The sequence below is a fragment of the Ammospiza nelsoni genome, chromosome 2 (assembly GCF_027579445.1).
Source record: "Ammospiza nelsoni isolate bAmmNel1 chromosome 2, bAmmNel1.pri, whole genome shotgun sequence".
Taxonomy (NCBI): Eukaryota; Metazoa; Chordata; class Aves; order Passeriformes; family Passerellidae; genus Ammospiza; species Ammospiza nelsoni.
In genome coordinates this window covers 16,960,933-16,979,331 of record NC_080634.1, presented here as the reverse complement: position 1 = coordinate 16,979,331, position 18,399 = coordinate 16,960,933, and the positions used below count along the sequence as shown (strand labels likewise).

General features: G+C 36.6%; 1 protein-coding gene across 29 annotated transcripts in view; it reads left to right on the top strand.

Moving 5' to 3' along the window:
- The window catches only part of ABI3BP (ABI family member 3 binding protein), a 135,662-nt gene that overhangs the window by 63,804 nt on the left and 53,459 nt on the right, over nt 1–18,399 (top strand). For 8 of the 29 annotated variants that reach the window (XM_059467084.1, XM_059467073.1, XM_059467088.1 and 5 more), the window contains exons 19-31: nt 1,118–1,192; nt 3,191–3,256; nt 3,763–3,849; nt 7,714–7,779; nt 9,269–9,328; nt 9,699–9,764; nt 10,699–10,773; nt 11,851–11,931; nt 12,865–12,939; nt 13,771–13,848; nt 14,379–14,453; nt 14,629–14,694; nt 15,931–16,011. In XM_059467084.1, coding sequence (XP_059323067.1) covers nt 1,118–1,192; nt 3,191–3,256; nt 3,763–3,849; nt 7,714–7,779; nt 9,269–9,328; nt 9,699–9,764; nt 10,699–10,773; nt 11,851–11,931; nt 12,865–12,939; nt 13,771–13,848; nt 14,379–14,453; nt 14,629–14,694; nt 15,931–16,011 — 951 coding nt within the window. The remainder of the gene's footprint in view (nt 1–1,117; nt 1,193–3,190; nt 3,257–3,762; nt 3,850–7,713; nt 7,780–9,268; nt 9,329–9,698; nt 9,765–10,698; nt 10,774–11,850; nt 11,932–12,864; nt 12,940–13,770; nt 13,849–14,378; nt 14,454–14,628; nt 14,695–15,930; nt 16,012–18,399) is intronic. The other 21 variants (XM_059467078.1, XM_059467069.1, XM_059467074.1 and 18 more) reach the window with 18 other exon arrangements.

Genomic DNA, 18,399 nt, shown 5'->3' with positions numbered 1-18,399 from the left:
CTGGAACTGGGAATGCTCTGCCCTGCTGCTGCTTTTGAGGCTGTGTTATTTTTTTTTTTACTTGATCCCTCATTTCAGCTTTTGGTGAATATTCTTATGTTTCTCCATGGTTTAAGACACTGGCAGCCTCTGGTACTAACAATATTTTTTCCAGATCTGACAACTATTCAAGGCAGCAGTGTCCCAAAGAGATATTTTTGTGCTTTTAGCCAACTTGTGACTTTTCTTGGGCCTAAATTGGGATAAACCTTCAGTGTAGATGTAAATGGGGCCATACATGCAAACCCTATTTAGTTCAGGCATTGCCTGTGGCACTTAGCAGCAGTGGGGGAGATGCTTGTGGCAGCAGCTTCTTTCACACTGCAGGTGTGCAAGACCAGTCCTGGGTCCTTGCAGTATTTTTGGCCCATGGGGTAACAAAGAATTACATGAGCAGCCTGGTGTGCCTAAAATCTGAAGCTGAGTGCGAGTTAAAAATGTAATGAACAGTAAAAAGTGACTTGGCACTTTTTTCTGGAGCAGTCTTGCTTTCATATCAACTGAGATATTTCATGCACTTCAGGATCTTTTCCAGGGAATTTACATTCCCTACTTTGCATTACTTGAAGTTATTTTCTGAGCTGTCTTGGTTTTACAGTGGAGAAATCAGATACTTGTAATTATAACAAGGCATATGAATTTGGCTGGGCTAAGGATATTCATTTCTCTTTCCCCGCCTGGTGATGTTGTCTGAATCACTTTTTATGTTCTCTTATTTTTGCCAAAATTTTAAATTGGATTTTTTCCAGTATCTTCATCTCATAAATTCACTTTCTCCTTGACTCCTCTTGGCCGGTGTTCTTGTACTTATTCAGTCTTGCATTCCTTCTGACCACATGGGAATTTTTTCCATATTCCTTGTGTCATTCTGTTTAATTTTTTGCATTATATTTTTTGTGGGTTTACACATCTTTGCATATTAACATATTTCTTTTTAAAGTTCTGCTAGTTTTGCAAAATATATCTCTTTTCTGTTCTTTATTGTTTGAAATCTAAGCCATTGAGTCCATGGTTGCAGGTGATGCCATGGTGTGATTGTTCATGTATTTTTTAAATAATAAGCCACCATTTTTTCCAGCCTCACATGACTTTCTTCATGTTACTTCCACTCCCCAAACTTCTACATCTGGAAAAATGTCAGAGCGAGAGACTGGTAAATGGCATTTATTTTATGCCCTATCCTTGATTTTTCTTGATATTTGAGTGGTACGATTTTGATGTCTCTTATATATCCTCTATTTTTAATGTTATCTCCAGTGATCTTTCCTTTGTTCATTATGGCTTCATGTTATTTGTAGTAATCACCAGTGTATAATTAGTAGTTCTAGCCTCAAGTAAGTGATCTTGATGCCACCTGCCACTTTCAGACTAGTATTGTATTTCTGAAGGGTTCTGATGTGGTCAGTGGGGCAGAATTTAGCACTTAAGAGGAAACTCTCAGGCTTTGATGAATTTTGGGATATCAGCATAACAGTTATCCTTTGTAGTGGGAAAGTTTTTCTTTACCTGCTAGACACATTTAAAGAGATTCATTGGTTGGTCTTTGGTTTCCTGTTCACAACTTTTTGAAGTAGTCTCTGATATTTAAAAGGCTGCTTCAGTACACAATTTTGGTATAAAAGCTATTTTTACAGGTATTTCTGCTAATAATTTATTATTTCCCTCCATTTATTCATGAAGAATAAAGATTTTTAGTCACAATTTATGCATTTGTATTTGAGCATGAGATTTTCCCAGCATATAGTAATAAAAAATAGTAGAATGTTGCTGGGAGGTTCTCATCCTTGCTCCTGTTCCTTCTAGCATGATTTAACAAGTGACATTTATTACATCAGTGTATCAAACATCACTCTCTTTCTGGGGACCAATCAAATGGAATTGGGTAATTGAGCATTGATGTAGTTCATCGTCTGAAGATTAGCTAATCACAAAATGCATACACTATTTGTGTTTTCTCTGGTCTGATTCGGCTACAGTTTGATCAGTGTTCTTTTAGCTTCCCTTCACAGATAAATTTAGAAAAGCTTTTATCTGTTGCAGAATTCACACTGAACACAAACATGATGCAGCTGTACTAATACTCAGTGGGTGGTGCTGACAGTTATCTTGCCTCTGCATGAACACAAGACCTTTGTTTTCTTTTGAAGCTGAGAACTCTCTCTATCCAAGGTCATTTCTATCTTCAGTAGACAGAAAACTTTTAGCAGTTTATGAGGCATGACTTTGCTGTTGCCTTCAGTATTGTTCTCACCAAGTTACCACCACCTTCTCTCTTGATTTAAAGAACTGGGCTACTTACTTATTACTTGGCCTTACACTCTAGTAAATCATGAGTGTTCTTCTCATTAAGAGTACCCACTCTTCATTTTTTCATATAATACCACTCACAGAAATGTTTCTTTCATGCTCTAGGCTCCATAATTTCTCTAATGGAAATGGTGGTCTTAGCGGCTGATAGAATCTGGGTTTGTTGGGGTTTTTTGGGTTTTTTTTGGTGTTTTTATTAGTTTGTTTGTTTTGTTGTTATTGTTGTTTGTTTTGTTTGGTGGTTGTTGGGTTTTAGCTTTTGTTCTTTTTTTTTATTTTGGGTTTTATTAATACATTGTCAGAAAAGCCTAAAAATATTTTTAAGCCATTATCTGGTGAAGATGGCCTGTCTCAAAAATCCTGCTTCTATCAAAGCAGGATTTGTAGCTTTGTGGCAGTTTCAGAGAAAATCTGATTCTTGGCCAAAATATGAATTTGTGAGAAAATGTCTTGATACCACCTGTGTGAAAATTTTGTGCATGCTGTATCAAAATCACATTGGGAATTTGCAACTCCTTAGTTAAAAGATTTTTCTGGCTCATCCAAACTAAAGTGTAGAGGAGAAGGGGTTTACTGTCAGCTGTTGCTATTGGATAGAATTTTAAAATCAGATGAGACAGTTGGCCTCGTAGCTAATGCCTAAAATTAGATGTTATGTATCCAAAAAAGAAATTACCCCATGAGACAAAAATGTAGTAGGCTACCACAAATATCAATTAGAAGTGTGCACACAAGAATCATAAAATAAATATATGTCCCTTGGACCTGCTAAGGGCTGAAGATCACCTTATCTAAAGGCTGATTTCACTTACTGTTTCAAGATTATTTTCATATTTGATCTTAGCTACGCAGGGATCAGGCCTGGAGATCACTTCTCATCCCTCCATGGAAACCAGAGGGAGTGTGATGGGTAAATAGCTTATAATTCCATTAGCTTTTCCATTGCTTGCCATCCCTTCCAGCAGCTGTGGAGAGTGCCAAGCTTCATTCAGACACGTTGCTCCAAAGACTGCTTGATGCTGGGCTTTCTCCCCACACCCCACCCCTGCTCCACTCAGCCATTTCTGTGCAGTCTGAGCTGGAAAATAATTCCCCACAGTGACTGAGCAGCAATCCACAAATAGACCTCTGCTAGCTTATGTTGCCTCTAGGTTTCTTCTGGCAGCTGCAGTTTTCTTTCAAAGAATAAGTGCTTTAAAAAAGAGGCCAGTGAGAAGAAGATTGCCTCACATGAGCTACTGGAATTGACTCTCCTTCATTTCACACCAGCTTCAGTGTTCATGTAACACCTCATTTCTCAGTTGATCTTTACAGCTGCTGTCACCTTGCTTGATCTCACATCAATGTTGTCTTGAGCTGCCCAACAGCTGATGGCCAAATCTGTGGATCTGAAGCCAGTTCTAATTTTAACTCCAGATTTTCTTTCAGCTTTTGATGAAAATCAGCACATTTCTTCAAGACCTGAAACGTCAGGCATCCAAGAAATACCATCAGCTATACCTGGTAATACTTGACAAATGTGATTTTAAATAGAAATTGCCCCAGAGATTTTAACAAAAAAAATTGTATATTGTTAGTTAAGTTTAATATTACTCAAAATAGCTTCATAACTGTTGTAATTAGGTTGCTCTCTCAAATACCAGACTAATTTAGGAAATTTTGCATGAAATAGTAAATATTTTTGTCTGATTTTGGCTTATATTCCTGGTATATTTACAAGTCTGTATTGCTGTGTTTGGTGTTAATAGGCATGTCTTATTACATAGAGTTTTCTTTCTAAGTTGCAATGCTGCAGAGGAGTACAGTGAAAGGTAATATTTTGTATAAATCCCTGGATGAAACCATTCTAAGTTGGAACTGTTGAGTAAGTCCTTACAAATGGCAGGAACAATAGCAATGAACATAGAGAGTTCAAAATGGTGGACAATAGACTCTAAAATGCTTTAATTTGAATATATTTAAAGCAGTGATTAAGTTAGACATTTGGCTGCAAGAAAGGGAGACTGCATAGGCACGAGACTAATAGAAACAAAAATGTGCAATGTCGAGAGTGTTGCTGTATTGCTTGAGTACAACTTTGCAAATAAAAGGCACAACAGTGTAATTAAAGAAAACATTTGCAACAAATTGCTCTTGACCACACACTTCCATGGTAAATCTGATGCTTCCAAACACCCTTGAAACCTGTTATACCAGATCCCAGTAAAATTGAACTGGTAGATTAATAGTATTTTATTGACACTTAAATTAATTACACCTAATAATATGTAATAATCTATATAGTTTTCATCTTCTTCCTTATCAGCATTTATCCTTCAGGCTCCTTCTACTTCCTCAATTCATAAAATAAGCTAATTTATCAATACCTTACCTTACGAAATGGAGCACTGAACAAATGCAGTTTTATCAGTGCTCAAGATTCTGTTTTGTTTAGTGTCCCTGCAAGAAGAAATATTTAATTTCCATTCAATAATGACATTTTCCTTCAAAGTCAATTTCAAGTTGTTACCAAAACCCCCCTGCAGCAAAAAGTAGGTGGGTTTAATTTTCATCTCATTGCCAGTTGCTGCCTTTTTTCTGCTGTGAACACATTTTCTTCTAAGTCCAAATGGCCAGCCTGTTAACGGACAGTTTTGTATCTTCACTTCTTGATGAGCAGCTAGAAAGCATTTTTTGGTACAAGGTGCAAAACGACTTATCTTTTTCACCCACTTGTATGAATTTCTTCCTTGTGTTGGTGTAATTTAAACTCCAGAAAGTGTTGAAGAAGATTCTTAGGTGTTCTGTCAAGTGTCAGATACTGGATCTTCTTGTCACCATATTGGGACACACCTTTCTCCAACACAGAAAGGACTTTGAAGTGTCCAGTATCTTGCTTGTGCTTGCAGTGACATCATCCTGAGCAACACAGCTTGTGTGTTTGCTATCCCAGCAACAGTCAGATTCCTGAGCACTTAAAATCCAGATTTTCTGTGCAGCTCTTAATGAAACACAGACAGTTTCTCAATTCCCATCTAAAGCATCTGGAGTCACGGAAATACCATCAGCTCAGTTTGGTATTGACATTTCTTGCAAACTGACTGTTCTTGAAGGGTTCCCAGGGTGCTTTTGGTGAAATGTTGATTTCCTTTCCTTTAGGGATTAGAACAACTGCAAGATAAAAATTCTCGATCTGATGCTATTTTTGTTTAAGGCAATATCTATGATGTTTAAAATACTGGATTATCATCTTTCCAAATTGAGTTCACTTTTGCAGTACTAATTGGTAGTGTTAGCCATGATTGCTACTGACCAGTTATGTATTATTTAATGTCATAAAACTTTACCATGTGATACTATAGGGCTTGTGACCAAACTTTAATTTCTCTACTATATGCAGTGTATCTTGATACAGATAGCTATGGTATTGCTTCAAGTCATACTCTTTTTTATTTTCTAATTGCTTTGTCATTACCAAAGTCTATTTCCATGATTATTGGTATTTAAGACATTGTCCTGATCAATTACAATGCTGGGGGCAGAGAGTGACATGTGCAGGAAATTTTTTTTGTGGATTTATCTTCTGTAAATACTGTTCGTGTTCAGTTGTGGTTTTAAAACTACTTAATGGTTGTTCAAGTTGTAAATCCTGAAGTTACACAGAATATTCAAGTATATTTCTCATTAAGGAGGACTCTCCAGCTACGGCAAAAATCCTTTTAGGGAGATTAAAGGTAGCACAGTGAGCATTGCAAACCCAAGTTCAGGGTTAGGGGCTTTTTTAAACAGCTTGAGACTTGATAGTCTAGCTACATTTTTGGGGAGAAAAAACCCTTTATTTGGGGAGATAAAGGTTTGTCAGCTTTCCGCATGTGTCCTAAGTGATCCAGTCAATTTCTTTCATATTTTCTTCCTCTATAGGACAAATTTAATGCTGAACACAGGAACTCTCCTTTTTTTCTCCTGGTATTCTCTGAACCTTGTCTTCTCCTGCAGATCTCTATAGATAATTGTAAATATTCTGTAGTATCCCCCTGTATATTAACAAGTAGGTACTTCCTTTTATATTTGCCATCATAACAATTATGTTAAACAGTTCTTTAAACCACTGATAGGCAAGGAGAAGATATTCAGAAAATGTATTTGTGAAACTCTTATTATTTCCATTTTTCACCAACAAAATTAAGATGGAGAGGACAATAAGGAGCCCTGTGCCACAGAGAAGTATGTCGTCAGATGAAAAGGGATAATTTCTGAAACTCTTACAATCCATTCCCCTGTCAATTTACCCTGCAAACTTTTGATGCATTTCTGAAAGATTTTATTTGCTAAGACTGGAGGAGTCTAACAGAATTTTCAGAACAAGAGCTCCTTGTTTGAAATGTTCTCTTTGTTGGTCCATCAGATTTGTGCTCTTCTACTTTTTCTGTACTGTTTTCTTGCAAGTGTCGTGATAGTGTTCAAACTTTGAATCCATTTTCTGAGATAAACTGTTTGATTATCATCTGTTTGTGTTAGGAATTTGTTGTATACTTGTATGAGAAACTTTTTTCCCTTTCAAGAATACATTCTTAAACAGGAGAATGGATTTTTATTGTGATCTTTGCATTCACTGTTGTCATTTCCATATCTGTTCACTAATTACTGTGTGGTAAATGTGACTCTTCTTGTAACTTATCCTTGTCTTCCAGTGTCTATATGAAATTCTGTCTGTTTGAAGTACTTCATAGTACTTCATACCTGTTCAGAATGAAAACTTGTAAATTAATCAAGCTGTTCTACTAGAGATTCTTATGGATTTTTGGTTAAGAAGGCACAAGTTGGTTTTCTTCTACGAGGGTGCCCAACTCATGATGCAAATCCTTATTAAGTTCACCTTTATGCATTTTTCAATGGAGAAACTATTGTTTCTCTATTTTTTTTTTACAGGCATATCTTAGTTTAGACCAAAGTTTACTTTTAAGTGTGGTGAAGTTGTGATAATAATCAGAGCTAGTTAAGTTTTTCAGATTAAATATAAGGTGGGCAGTATCTTTGATGCAAACAAAAGTTCTGGCTGTATATTGATTGACTAGTTTGCAATTTATAGTTGGAAAATATTTGATGCCTGAAAGAGGATTTTGGAATGTGTCATTTACTGCAGTTAAAAGCAGCTCTGTAGCATCATGACTGCCACTGTTGTGCAATAGGATCAGTGTTTAGCTAGTGCTGGGGATTTGTGGTAATATCAAGGGACTATGAACTGATGTAGGATTTGTTGGTAGAAAGGGCACACATGAGAAACCACAACTTAAATATTGACTTATTTGAGTGTGATTGAAGTAATGCCTTCATATGCATTGATAGACTGTGATAACATCTCAAGACAGTTTCCATCTCTAACCTTAGCTCTCCCGAGACCAGTTCTGGAGCCCACATCTTTTCCTTTCCTGAAAACCACGAGGACAGTGATGGGTAAACAGTGATTCCATCCTAATTTCTATCATTTCACAATACTTAAATAAGAAAAGCTGTACTTTAAAATTTAGTCCAAACATTTCAGTTCTTTTGCTGATAGTGGCAATGCCAAACATTTCAGCAAGGTCATCAATCATTTATGTAAATGATGAGATACTTAATTATTAGGTTTCTCAATTGCTCTTCCTCATTTTCATCTCTATAGGCTTAGTTCACTAAAAGAGTAACTCTCTGTATACAACACTAACTCAACTAAGCCCTCCAGATTTTGAAGTGGAATAACCTTATAATGAATGCAAATAGTTATGTAAAAAAGCTGAACGTAATATGGACTTTAATCACACAGTCCTATACTGACTCATCTTTAAAAAAAGAAATTAGTCACTATTTCTCAAAGTTTTCTGATTTAATCTTAGTTACTAAGAGACCAAAGCTGAAATCTTCTTCTCCTTACCTTGCAAGCCAAGGAACAGTGGAGGGTAAAAATACATTTGAATTTTTTCTTTTTTCTTGATGTCATTTGACATAATTTTCATTTGCTTTGAGCAATATCTGTGGTTTGTTAATGCACTTTAGAACACTTGCCATACTAATGACATGGTTATGATGTTTGAACATGTTTTTTTCCATCACTTGAAAAGTCAGTTTTGAAGGCACCAGTGACAAAATAAATTTGTCACAGAATTCCTGTGTGACTCCATATGCAGTTGTTATTTTGAAAAGTCTTTTTAGAATGAAATATTCCAATATGACAGAAACATAATTTTGTGTCTTCTTACTAACATGGATTTGTTAGCATATAGAACTTTTTTTATCTTTTTGAATGAGGACTAAATTCAAGCTTGATGAATAGGCATGTTAATCAATGGCTTATAGAGTAACTGTAAAGAAGAAGGGGAATTATATTTCACAGGGAATTGCAACGCCTTTCATGTGAATGATCAGAGCTTAAATATGCTGTTATATTCAAAAAACATTAATAGTGAAAACAGTAAGAAAATACTTCCATAAATTACTGAACTTTTAAGAAAGGTTGGAGTTATGACTAAATATTGATAACACAATGTGCAGTTTATTTCTCATGCTTGCAAAATTAGTAATTAGCATTTGCAGCTGCTTGCATTGGAGACTTACCCAGCACTTGTCATCCTGAATTTTGAATTTAAAGATGAGTCTTGGCTCATGCTCTGTCTACATTTTCTGCTGATTTTGCATCTTCCAAGGATGCATAAGGAGTGGGTTGATGAATTGGATATTTGGCATTTTTCTGCTGATGTAGAACCATTTAGCTACTGAGGCTCAGTATTTTGTTACTTGCAACCACAACAAGACACTTGATTTCGGGTTTGAGTCACAGGGTGCTGTCAGGAAAGGGCACGTGTGGCCCTAAATACAGACATTTAGGGTGTTGTACTGCTGGGGCTGCTTGTACTGCTGGGGCAAGGCTGGGTGCACATCTCAAGATCATTTCTGTGTCTGACCATAGCAACCAAGAGACCAGACCTGGAATGGACCCCGTCTGCTCCACGGGAAACCACAAGGAAGGGTAAATAGCCAGCAATTCCCTCCTCCACTGCTTCCTTTGGCCATGCTCTTCTCTGCAGTGATGAGCCTGTGCAGATGTGCTGCTGGCCCAAGGAGTGGGACAGTGATGTGGCTGGACCTTTATGGCCCCTTACTAAAAATCCTTCTACCTGCAGATGTTCTGGGGAACCATTTCTAGGTTTGCTCTCATGCCTTGGCTGCCAGTGCCAGTGAAAGGCAGCATTGTGCCACCACCGTGGGCAGTGAAGCTGTGACATGGTAGCCTGGCCCAAGCAGGGCCACATCCCCTTCTTTGTAGCTCTGTCTTGATGTGAGCTGTGTGACAGCAGCCTGTGAGAGGAGCTGAAGGCAGTTTCTGTGTTTGATCTTAGCTGCTCGAAGACCGAGGCCGAAGTCCACCACTCCTTCCTCCCTGACAACTCAACAAACTGTGATGGGTAACTAGCAAGAGCCTCCTTTCCCATTGTCTGCCATCTCTTTCCCTGCCCATCACACCTCCCACCCCAAACCACCTGGCATCCTTTGTCATCTGCCATGGACAGGATGGAGTCTCGTTGGTGCAGCTTGGCTTGCCGAAGCACTGGCCACAGCAGTTCTGCAATTCTCCTGTTTGATCCCACGCTTTTTCCATGGCCCACGAGCATTTTCTGCAGGAAGCATGTGACATTCTGCAGAGAGACCACATGGCTGCAGCTGGCCCTCAGCTCCATCCCTGCTTCTTTGTGTTTGGGTGGTGGGTCTTGCTTTCTCTGATGCATTCAAACACGACAGCGTTCCTAAGAGACAAACCCAGCTGGGCTGGCACAAGAGGACCCACCTTTCCATTGCCATCACTTGGAACTGGGAATGCTCTGCTCTGCTGCTGCTTTTGAGGCCATGTTAGGGTTTTAAGACCAAAACCTCATTTCAGCATTTAGTGAATCATAGGATGTTTCTTCACGGTTAGAGACACCAGCTGTCTGTGGCAGTAATATTTATTGCAGCTCTGGTAGCGATGAGAGAAGGGAATTATCCCAAGAGATATTGTTGTTCTTTTAGCCAACCTGCTCCTTCTCTTGGGCCTAGATTTGGGTAAAGCTTAGTGTGCAGATAAAAGGGGCCGTACGTGCAAAACCACATTTAATTCCAGCTTTGGCTATGGCAGTTCCACTTCTCTTGTAATGTGGTCTCTTCATTTTTCTTCTAGCAGCTTCTTCATAATTTTCATCATCAGTGCATTTTCACACATTTACATTAGGAAATCCATGGCATGTTCATTTGAGATGTTTTCCTTTCCCAAATCCCTAGTTTCTTAGTCATGTTTTGAAACCTGTTCAGTGTATGTGTTTAGATGATGCCAAAAAATGTTTTGTTTTGGTTTTCTTTTTCCAGCTTCACTGGACTCTAATCATATTAGTTTCCTGTCCCAAACTTCTGCATCTGCAGAAATACCAAAAACAGAGACTGGTAAATTGTATTTATCATTCTTCCATTGCTCAGTGTTTGGTTTTGCATCAAGGATATTACAGTTACAGGCTGTTTGCTCTGATTGCTTGGTGTCTGAAACAGAATTTTGGTTGCAGTGTCTGATAGGCTCTATAATTACATGATGATATTTTGTGGTATAGGATCTGATACAAATGAAACCACAGGAATTCATATTTTTTGGTATGGTTTTAAGCTGTTGAATAGATTAGGACCAATAAATCAAATAGCTAGATAGGTTCATTATCAGTTATAAAGATAAGTTCTTGATCGGGGCATTTCACCATGGGGGATTTTCTGTTAGCCATATCATACACATTATTTTCCTGTTTTCTCTATTCATAAGGCTTTTTTTCAGGTTATGTTTCTATTGCACCTTGAAACTTTTATTGCGGGGGTTATAGGTATTCAAGAACATATTTGTATTCATTACAAAGGTAGGAATGTGCAAGAGATAAAAAGGAAAATTATCCTAAACCTGGCAGTCGATATTTCAACAGTTTTGTGTTAGATTTTCTGCCTCAGTCTGTCTCTTCTATCTATCACAGAAGTTTTGTTAATTTGTATTATGTCAATTAGGTAAAATACCACAAATGACAAATTACATGATGTGTAGTACATTAAAACCCATTAGTCAAAATACTGACTTTTGTTTTATTGAAACAAGTAAAGCTTTGACAATAGAAATACCTGGTTCTACAAATTCATATTTGCATGCATTTAAAGTACATAGGTCTCTTTCTGTGGGTGCAGGTGAAGTCAAAAATACAGGTTTTTTCATGTTATATGGGTACAGATCAATGGACTCCTGTTGATGAATCTGCTTTTAGGGGGACTGCAGTTCCTGTCAGGATGTGTTTATGAGGTGCATGTGACATCTTCAAAACTTTGAAGTTTTGTTACTTTCTTTTGAAGTTGGAAATATATGAAACTCTGTTATAGTGGTGTATCATCTTACAAAGCAATGTAAAGCAATCTTTCTTTTTTCTGATTTTTGCCCCCCTTGCTGTGTCTGCATCAATGTGCACCTGTCTCAGTGATATTTACATTTTTCCACAGTTACAAGTTCAGCTGACCTGGAAAAACCTATGCCTCCATTTTCCAGAACACCTCATGTGCTAACAACAACCGCGGGTAATAGTAATGCATCAGCTTTTCAGTTAAACTCCTTTTGGTGTTTGGACAGCCATTTCCGAAATGTTATTAATCCTAGGTATTTTCATCATCTTCCATTCTGTCTTCTGTGTGAGTCATGATCATTGAAAACATCCTTTTTTCATGACAGCTTGCATTTTCTGCTGAGAAACTCACCTGGTGCGTTTCTGATCTCACATCCATTTCTCTAAAAGCTTCTAGGGCTATTTGTGAGATATCCTTACATGAAGTAAACCTGGTTTAATACTACTAAACTAGGTTTAATACTGCTACTGACTAAATCTTAATAAGAATTCTTAAATTACTTGTTGTTTTCTTACAAGCCTAATTGTTATATGCTCAGTTAAAACACATGTTTTTATACTAAATATTGTCTTGCCAGCATAGGAAGCTCCTTTCTTACCATTTTTCTGCTGTTGAACAATTTTTTTAACTTCACCCTTGTTTTTCATGTGTGTATGACAGATTATATGACATTAAAATTCACTAAAAATATTGACAGAAAAAGTGCTGGAGAGAACTAAGGCAGGTGCTTTTCTTCCTGGAAATAAGCTTGCAGTGTTTTTTAGTTTTTATAGTTTTTGGGGTGGGGGAGGATTGAGTATACTTTATAATTGTGGTATTAGAAGTTTTTATCTTTGTATTTTCTGGTTTGCTTTAAGCTGTGTGGACCATGTGATGCTAAGCAATGTTAGTTTTGGTTGGCTGACAATTTAGTTTTAATTCTCACTTTAAGCACTACCTTCAGCTCACACACTAATCCAATACTGCTCCATTCCTGAGGTAAGGTGTGCTTATGGTGAAGTACAAATTAGGTGTGCCATAACATATCACAATTTTTGGTTGTTTTTCTATGATCAAAAAAAGCTGTGTTTAGAATTAATAATCACAGCTAACATGACCTGGTTTTTTTTATAGTTTTCAGTGATATTCAGCCTCTTCTTTCAAGTCCCGTGGCACCTAGTAAGCCTGAAATAGCAGAAGCTGGACCAGGTACAATAATCTCTACCTAGTTCTTAATCCAGCAGCTCAAACCATGCTCTAAAACTCAAGTAAAATTAATATACTTCTGTTATTTTCAGTGGACATTTGGATTAGCCCCTAAGAGCTGATTTCAAATTTGTGTTGCTGCTAATGGTTGAACTTGGTGTTTTCTCACAGTAATAATGCATATGGCAACTCACAGTCGCATGATTCAGTATGTTAAAAATGTGCCACATAGAAAATTGAGAAAACAATTTGTAGAGCAGTTCTGATGAAAACATTGTGATGTGAACTGTGGGTTGCATTTTATTGTTGTAGCATCAGTAAAAACATTAACATTAGTGCATCCTTAACAGCGTGAAATTGGTTAACAGTTACAGACATTCAGTGGTTTTGGACTGAAACCACAGCTGGATCTGTTGTCAGGTTTCTGTTCCAAATTTTATATGTTTTAATGTGTGACTAATTGATTGTTCAACATGTCCTCTTCATTAGATATCTACATTGTACACTGTACCAGCTCCCTTAAGTATTGGACCAAAACTCAAAATGTTCAAGAGCTCTACTTAAAATCTTACTTGGCAGTGGTTGAGATCCAGACCAGTTGCAATGAAAGGAAATAAATATCCAGAATTTTTGTGCATCACAGATGTGCTGATTTATAGTCACTGAAGCTCTGTGCAGTTCTGAATTTGTCCCTAATGCATACTAAAGTGATAAATGTCCAAACATCAGTGAAATATTTGTTTTTCTTGTTAAAAAAAAATTATTTTTGTTCATGAAGGAAGAGTTTCTTCCATTAGCTCTTTGCTCTCCTATGACTGTCATCATTTCTTCCAGCAGCGACAAGTGAATCCATTCTGGAATCTTTCACACCTAAAACTTCCCGTCCTTTTCAATGGCCAAGGGTAACATTAGGTAATGTTGTTTTCTCCCGGTGAAAAACTCTATGTTTGTTTTGAGCACTCCATCCCATGTGAATGCATTCCTTCCATCATTTCACATGCATAACCATTCTTCTTCCTGGTGAGAGAGTCTTGTTCTTCCATCATTGTTATATTGACTGCTCTTGACATACCTGTGTATGAGAACAAGCTTCTGGGTGGATTTACTGTCTCAGAGAAATAAAACTTGTCTCTTGCATGATAAAACACCATCATCATTTTATTAGTGTTCTGTCTCTTTTACTCCCAATGTGCTGATTGTCTCTGATATGTAAAGCTTTCAAAATGGAAATTTTCTCTCTTTTGGGCTCACAGAATCTTATTTCTCATCAACGTACAGCATTTCAGTATCATCTCCATTCCACTCTTCAAAATCTGATTTCATCAGCTGGCTTTGACATTCCATACTAAGTTGTCTTCAATATAAACATGTGACATGTGCTGTTTGTTGTGGGAAATGCTTGTTAAACAATTTTTCATTGCAAACTGAGCTCTTTCTTTCAGCTCCAAAAGAAAAACCACTTATTCCTTCTAAACCGAAACCATCTGCTACCCTAGAAGTGCAACATGTGAAACCTGGTAATTGTGCACATCATTTTCATAAGTTGGTTTGCAGGGAGATATGCTCTCTAAAATTCTAAGGAAAACTTCCTAAAAAGGACAGGAGCTATGCGATACATGGGCATCCTGACTAACTCATCCATCTCAACTTGGTCATTATTGGTTTGATTACACTTGAATTTTTCTTTTCTAGCCCCTAAACCACCACTTTTGGAGCCTAAAACTTCTGAGACTGTTAAACGACCAAAAGCAACCCTAGGTAATAAATGTTTCTGTAGCTGTTAGTCACTCTTTGCAGTCCAAGCCACAGTTTGTACTCTGTTACTTTAGCTCATAGCTTTCACTGTATTTAATCCATTTCTCTGAAAGAAGAAAGTTTGGAGATAAGCATTCAGAAATGTTTTTCTAAACGTAGGAGAAAAAGAAACCAATTTTTCCCCACAGTTTTGCGAGTTCTATGGTACAGTAAAAATTTTTGTCTTCCATTTTGCTGAGAGCTTGTCTAAGCCAACACTCTTTATTCAGAAACTCATTGGAAATACAATTGAACTGCCACGTGTAAAGGTAGTATTGTGGTTGTTAATCCCAGAACTCTCAGTGAAGGATTCCTGTGGTACCAGGTTAACTTGTTATTTCCACTGCTTTATGAATCCTCCTGAATGTCATTTTGACTTGAAGAACACCTCTCAGACACTTCATGGGTCACTCCTCTCTGCTCTTTTTGTAGATATCAAACATTTTTCACTGCATCAATTGCTATGAAACATTTTATTGGAAAGCAGTCTCATAGCACTGCTTTTTAAAAATGTACAAAGTTACTTACCTCTGCCTGAAACTGAGTTTACACTTTGTCTGGAGTCAGACTAACAGGCAGATTAACTAATTACAGTTTCAACCCATGCATGTTTGGTGGGAAAAGGGTTTCTAGGACTCATTGTTCTTAATTTTTACCATTTACATGATACTGCTTTTCTACTTATATTACTCAACTTATATTAGCTACTTCTATTCCATTAGCAGAATTCAATGACTGCAGCTATGAAGCAGTTCAATTTTTTTAATTGATTCCATGTTCTTTCAGCTGTTTGCCAGTAATTTCTTTACCATGCCAAAAAATGAGGACATTTCTGTATATTTTGTCTATCTATGTTTCTTATGGCTTCAAATTGACCTGGAATTCAAAATTATAAAAAGCATTATTATTTTATCTATTAGGTATCTTGCAAAAATTAATTTGCTAACTTAATAAGAGGAACATTCAGATGTGATTGCATGTTTCAACTGCATATTTAAATGCAATTACTCACTTTTACAATGAAAGACAAACAGGGATCTTGCTGGACTAGTGAATTCTGAGGAAGATTTTTTGAGAAGCCTTCTTGGCATATCTGATTCTACCACTTGCTTTTTTTCCCAGTAGCCATTCATTGCCTCATTTAATTTTTTTGTAATACAGTGGAAAGCATAAAATTATAATCCAGTATATTTCTTTCAGCTCCTAAAGAAGCAAAGCTCACTACTTCTGCATCTAAACCTAGACCATCTGCCAGACCCAAAAAGCCACGAACTAAACCTGGTAACTAATTTCCATAGCAAACATTTGTTATAGTGTATCACTTAAATAGTGCATTTTAGCTTGAATTTCTTCTGTGCGAATGTGAAGTTCAGCACTTAATCATCAGAAAGGTGAGGAATTCCTCTTTGAGGAATAATATTTTTGTATTGGATCCCCCAAAAAATGGAAGCAAAGCAAAAAACCTTTTAACGTTAATATCCCAAGTCACCAACTCACGCAGCCAGATATCAAAGCAAATTGTTTCCCTGCTTTTCATTTTGGAATAACAAGTTTTCCAACTTAGTTCAGCATAGGGTCCAGAAAACACAAATTCTACTGTTTTGCTGATGGTTATAGCATCTTACATAGAACCATAGGATTTGATTGGTTCAGTGATCATTAGAGCATATGTAGACTTACATGAAACTGTGAACTGGAATTCAGTAAAGACATATTTTATGATCCCAAATGAAATAGCACCTTCACAAGTTAAATTTCATCTATGATGTATGGCAGAGAGTAAGACACACCTGGCATTTTCTGGACCTGAAGAATAAATAGAGTTGTAAAAATATTTCTAGTGTTACATGGTTTATAATGAAATTATAAAGCGTGAAATTGCATAATTGTTTATTGTAAGAATATATTACTCAATACTGGAAGAGATCAGATGATTTTATTAAATTCTTTCCAGATTCCCTGCAAATTATTTTTTGCCCATAACCAGAAATTAACTCTCTTCAGACCAAATTATTCCCTGTGAAGCTTGTTCAAGGAATGGCACTTATGAATTGGAATTGTCTCAGAATACTGAGCATAATTAGTGTTTTATGCTTATTACAGCTCTTGCATAATTTTAAGTGTAGGAAATCCAGTATTGTATTACAAAAATTATTACTTTTGTCTCTGCTGTAGATTTCTATGTCTGAGTATCAATCTGAGTCCTGCCTGTTGTTTTTTGAACAACTTGCAGGACTCAGATTTATATTCAGCAACTCATGCACAATTCATGCATGAGTTGCTTTTTTTCTTTGGCTGAGGAAGAAAAGCAACTCATTTGGAAACTGCTGCATAGATTTGTTTTACACCCTGGGACTGCCAAGATCAAGATTTTATCCTGGTGTTTCCCCACTGAGGGGTTCTATAGCAAGTTTCTATATGCCTAAGAAGAAAGGTGATATTTTTAAATATTTGTACACACGCCTCTGGTTTTTTCTTTCCCAGTAGTGGTTTCACAAATCAATCAGGTAGAATGCTGAAACACTTTTTAATCTTGATAAAGCTTGTCATGATTCTCTTTTAAGTAGGTAGCGAAACTGGCGTGTGTTCTAATGTGACAAATGATATTCTTGTTTAGAAAATACGATTTGAGCCATAAAATATGCTGTGCATGGGGATAAGATGGCTTTTGAGTAGGTGGCAAAATGGTGAAAGAGCAGGAGCCCATCTGTGTTCCAGCTTCACCTGGAAGTTCAGCTTAAATTAGAAACTTGTGTCATGACAGTGGTTGTCACCTTTCCCTAAGAGTAAATCAAAATAATGAACAATAAATGCCAAATTCATATTTAATTAATTACTTACTGCCCTTACTGCCAGATAACTGCCTTTGGGTGAAGCAATTAATTTTGGCTCTCATTATTGATATTATTTTTGTGCTGTTTCTGGTAAAGTATTTGTCTTTTTTGGCAGTGGAGAAAAAATTTTCATTTAAAAAACCCCAAACATTTAAATGATTTTCAGATTCTCCAGCTAACAAACTGTACATTCTAGTGAAAGTTCACAGTTTCATTCTCTTTCTTGGCATTTGGGTAACTGAATCTGTTGCCCATATGAAAAAAATAAGTTTTCTTGCCAATGTGATCATGTCCAGCCATTGTCCTCACTTTTCTTATTGTTAGCATGAGTACCTCTCTCCATTTTTCAGAAAAGGAAATTATAATGAATTTTCTATTGTGCACACAAATACATTGCCACACTTTCTTTACAGAAAAGTTTTAAAATATCTCCAGGGATCAAGACTCCACAAGTTCTCTGGGTATTTACTGAAATGCACAAATTATTTGTCCTGAAGACATTTTGGAGTATTTTGTTTTCTTAAAATAGTGGCAATATTATAAAATATAATAGGTGTCTAAGCTATAAAAAACGCCAATAAAGAAAAGAGAGAAAATTTAGAAATCTGAAATAAATCAGTCTTTTAAATTTAAACACCCTCCACCCAGGTAAACCATCATAAACCTTCATGTGGGGAAATAGAGACTTTTAAATTAAGAATATGATTTTCTGTCTAAACTGACAGAATTTTGGAACTGTTAGGTCTCAGATTTTACTGTATTTCAAAATTTTAAGGTAACTTCCTTTAAATAAGTTTTCTTGTGAGACTTAAAATGTTTGTGAATTACAACATGA